The sequence below is a fragment of the Macrobrachium rosenbergii genome, chromosome 54 (assembly GCF_040412425.1).
Source record: "Macrobrachium rosenbergii isolate ZJJX-2024 chromosome 54, ASM4041242v1, whole genome shotgun sequence".
In the NCBI taxonomy this organism is placed as follows: Eukaryota; Metazoa; Arthropoda; class Malacostraca; order Decapoda; family Palaemonidae; genus Macrobrachium; species Macrobrachium rosenbergii.
This window is the reverse complement of record NC_089794.1, coordinates 21767603-21772602: the sequence shown is the minus strand read 5'-3', so window position 1 is coordinate 21772602 and position 5000 is coordinate 21767603. Positions and strand designations below refer to the sequence as shown.

The 5000-nt window shown below is 31.0% G+C and overlaps 1 protein-coding gene across 1 annotated transcript in view; it reads left to right on the top strand.

The window, feature by feature from the left end:
• LOC136834851 (zwei Ig domain protein zig-8-like) overlaps positions 1-2777 on the top strand; it is a 39386-nt gene extending 36609 nt beyond the window's left edge. The window contains exon 7 of the mRNA XM_067097640.1: positions 1492-2777. Within this exon, the coding sequence (XP_066953741.1) occupies positions 1492-1688 (197 nt within the window). The 3' untranslated portion in view covers positions 1689-2777. The remainder of the gene's footprint in view (positions 1-1491) is intronic.
• The last annotated feature ends 2223 nt before the right edge of the window (positions 2778-5000 follow it).

The window sequence follows — 5000 nt, the reverse complement described above, 5'->3', positions numbered from 1 at the left end:
TGAATTCTCTCTTTCTCATCCATGGAGTTTTCACTATTTAATTGGAATTTTGTTGTGGTTGCTGACAACATTGTGTATTGCAGCATCGGACAACTAATATGAAAATTATTATTACTATTATTATTATTATTATTATTATTATTATTATTATTATTATTATTATTATTATTAATTGACCTATGAATTTCCTATACATATTTTCATCCTGTAAAAAAATTGCTTATAGGCGCTACCAAAAATTGAACTTATCAAATGCATCATTACATATATATATATATATATATATATATATATATATATATATATATATATATATATATATATATATATATATATGTATGTATGTATATATGTATATATAAAGATATGTATACAGTATATACATATATATATACATACTGTATATATTGCCGTTCTTCTAGACCTCTAATCATTATTCCAGCCGCCCTTTTTACAACAGTGTTGCCACACTTTTATTCTGTCACCTTGTACTGTTCATCTGTAACGTATAACAATTTCATATCATATTTTTAATATAAAAGCAGTGAGCTTTTAATTCTTCATCACAGGACTTTTATTTCACTGGATTAATCAAATGAATAACTTATTTTTAAATTCAACTTCGAATTAGCGTAAATATTTGTATTTAATATTTTTTTTATCATACTTCAAGGCGATATTATATAAAATCTCAGATAACGAGATGAATACGATAATTATCATTCATCGCGCATCACATTTGTAAAGCATATCTCCGTAGAAATATGACATGGTTACAGAATGCATGCATATCATAAGTATGGCATAAATATGACGGAATAAATAAACAAGAACTTAAGTTTGCGTGCGACTTGTAATTGATGTGATTATTATTCTAAGACACGATAAAGAGAGAAATGCAATTTTTCTATACGAATTTTTTGTAAAGACTGTAAAAATGGTTCTGTTAAAGATGGCACAACTGTAAAAATGTATCTGGTAAATATGACACAACTGTAAAAATGCATCTATTAAATATGACGCAACTATAAAATTGTACCTATCAAATATAAAGTGCTTCAAAAAAGGCACCCATTAGATATTAAAGAACTTCAAGAAATACTCCCGTTTTAAATAGGCCTACTACACGTCTATGAAAAAAATACACTTATAAAATACTACACAACTATAAAAAAGAATCTATTAAATATTAAACAACTACAGAAAAAACAATTAAATATTAAACATCTATAAAAAATGAAAACTCTTAAATTCAAATATTTAAAAACTACAGAAAAAAACAATTAAATATTAAACATCTATCAAAAATGAAGACTCTTGAATTCAAATATCAAACAACTACAAAAAACCTCACCAATTAAACACCAAACATCTACAACAAAAAACACTTAAATATGACGCGATTTCACAAGGAACGCACCTCGTAAACAAGACACAGTCATAAGCGAGACGTCACATCTTCTTCTTCTTCTTTCTCCTTCTCTTCTGCAGGAGAGAAACCAGCAGCAATGCAGACAAACGCTGCTTCGAGCCTCCGGTGCGACGGCAGCTTATTCCTCCTCCTCCTCCTGCTGAGTTACATCTTCAGCTGCACTCCAATACGCCGCTACTTTCTCTCGCGAACAATAGCTGCCGCTGTTACAGCTGCCATCTCCTGCCTTCTGCATACGGTAGTCTACACGAGCTAGGAGACTGGGCGGCAAAGTGGAGTACAGGATGTATCATAGACTCTGTGCATATGATTACCATACTTGTTTTTTTGTATCATGCTGTGGTTGGTTTACGTAACGTTTTCTTTTAGCCCACGCTGTACATAGGAGAGCTAAGTCCTCATTTCTACTATAAGTTACAGGAGGGATGATGTTGGGTTTTTTTTTTTCACTGTAAGTGGTAAGTTACTTGGAGGTACAAAAGTTGTGAGCTGGGTAGGAAGGCTGACCAAAATGTGAATTTAGGCGAAAGGATTTCAAGGATTGCTTCTCTCGCAAAGGATGTGTTTTTCATGTCTTCTGAAATGTGGGCATTAGGGGTTCACTCTGCTCATTTACCCAAAAGCAAAAATGATGCTTTCGTTGCTAAACCCTGCCTGCATACATATACACGTACACAAATAAATAATGATGGACCCTGATTCCAAGCTCTGAAACCAGGTGCAACGCTTGTAACCAGCCTGGAGCCACTTTGTCTTCACTTTTTCAGTTACGAACGGCCGGAAGTGCCCCAGTGCTTGGCTAAGCCTAAATTTCATCAAATCACTTATACATTTACTGGAGACGCAACTTCCTTCAAAGTGGTGGCCACATTTGTATGACTCACATCAAGTTGCAGGCCGTTTGAGGCCACATTCATATTACTGACATCAAGTTGCAGGCAGTTTGAGACCACATTCATATTACTGGCATCAAGTTGCAGGCTGTTTGAGGCCACATTCATATTACTGACATCAAGTTACAGGCTGTGTGAGGCCACATTCATATTACTGGCATCAAGTTGCAGGTTGTTTGAGACCACATTCATATTACTGACATCAAGTTGCAGGCCGTTTGAGACCACATTCATATTACTGGCATCAAGTTGCAGGCCGTTTGAGGCCACATTCATATTACTGACACCAAGTTGCAGGCCGTTTGAGGCCACATTCGTATTACTGACATCAAGTTGCAGGTTGTTTGAATGCCATACACAAGGCCCATATAGACAGAAAAGAAGCAGGAATATACAGTAGTCGAAATGTCTCCTGTGAAAGCCTTTTCCATTCCAAAAAATTTTAATAGGCGTAAGACACACACACACACACATATAAATATAATATATATATATATATATATATATATATATATATATATATGTGTGTGTGTGTGTGTGTGTGTGTGTGTGTGTGTGTGTGTATATATTCACATAGGTCAAACCGAGCGAAAATAAACAGGGGTTTCTTACCAATTCTGCAGCAGGGACCCCTTTGCCGAAACTGAGTAAACCATAGTAGCTCCTGAGTTAAAGGTCCATGAATAGTTTCATATTTTCTCTCTCAGGAAAGCTGAATCCATGCTTCTGTAAGTAAAAACTGAAGTTATGCAGCAATTCTATATTCGGCTGTCAGCTGATCCCCTTTCGTCAAAATCTTAATCGCTCTGGTGATTCTCGGGATTGGCCATTCCTGGCTGGGCCTTTTTTATCTTCTAAATTGCTTATATTTACGCTAATACAGGTAATTAACAAAACACAAAACACACACATATTTATACATATACTGTATATGTATGCATATATATATATATATATATATATATATATATATATATATATATATATATATATATATATATATGTATACAAAAACTTTCACTTGTATTCACATGGATTAATATATATATATATATATAAATATATATATATATATATATATATATATATATATATATATATATATATATAGATATATATATATATATATATATATATATATATATATATATATATATATATACATACATATATATATACATATATATTAATCCGTATGAATACCAGTGAAAATGTTTTCGTTGTATACATATTTTTCAAGCATAGACCACTGATGCTCCATTTTTATTAATAATGTTAACAGTTTTTATTAATATATTCATGTATACTCACCGTGTATATACATACGCACGATCACATATTGTTAATAAATATACACACATAAATTTAGATATATATTATGGGTAATAATTCTACTGACATTTCAGTTATCTTGGCCCCTAAATTGTTATCACTTATTTTTTTCTGTTTCTTCTAATTATTATTATTATTATTATTATTATTATTATTATTATTATTATTATTATTATTATTATTATTATTATTATTATTATTATTACAGTAAGGTATCACTTCAAACTTTTTTAGAATATGCTGATAAATTCGTTGTTAACTGAATTGCAAATTTAAAACATCACATTAACAGCAGAAAGCTGACACAGCATTTTATTCCCGTTTTCTTTTCTCTCGCGTTCTAAAGAAAATGGAGATTTGTTTTTTTTTGCTTGTTTTGCAAAGACACTTCAAGTATTGAAATAATTGTATCTGTTTACGTTTATTTTCTTGTACGTTATAGGAATGTCATTCCATCCTTTCGCAATAGTTCTCTGATTCTTATTTGTGTTATCTTTTATTGATTTTAAGAAGTGATATATATGTGTATATATATACATATGCATACTTATATTTAATATATGTACATATATATACATATGCATACATATATCTAATATATATATATATATATATATATATATATATATATATATATATATATATAATGTGTATGTATGTATGTATGTACACACATATATATGTGTGTATGTCTTTATGCATATATTCATAGATGCACATACATACATATATATATATATATACCTATAAATATAAACACACACACACACACACACACACATATATATATATATATATATATATATATATATATATATATATATATATATATATTAAATACATATATACAGTATATATGACTCCATAATGATCTTTTCACACTCGGTTGCCAGATTTTGAGAACTATTTATTATGTCAACTCTCAACGCACCGGTATATTGAACAAGCTGTTAAGTGGACTACGTATTTCCTTGCCACATATAATGATTCACTTGATACCACAAAGAGATATCGAGTTTTCTTTATTCAAAGATGATCTTCAGAAAAGTCTTTTGGTTATGGATCGGCTCTCCCCGTTCCGTGTCACGAAGATACAACAGTCAGATGAATAAGGATCTTACAATAATCATCACCAATGATATTTACGTATTTATTAAATACAAAAAACATAAAACAAAATAATCCCCATCGTTTGCAACTGAGTGAAGAATCCTAACGAGAAATCCAGTGACTTGAGGCAAAAGAAGAAGAAGACCCAACCTCCTTCTCAAAGACGCGAGAAGAGGAAGATTTGTTTTGGTCGTGTTTTGGCGCGTGACGCTCCCTTCTGTAATAGCTGCATT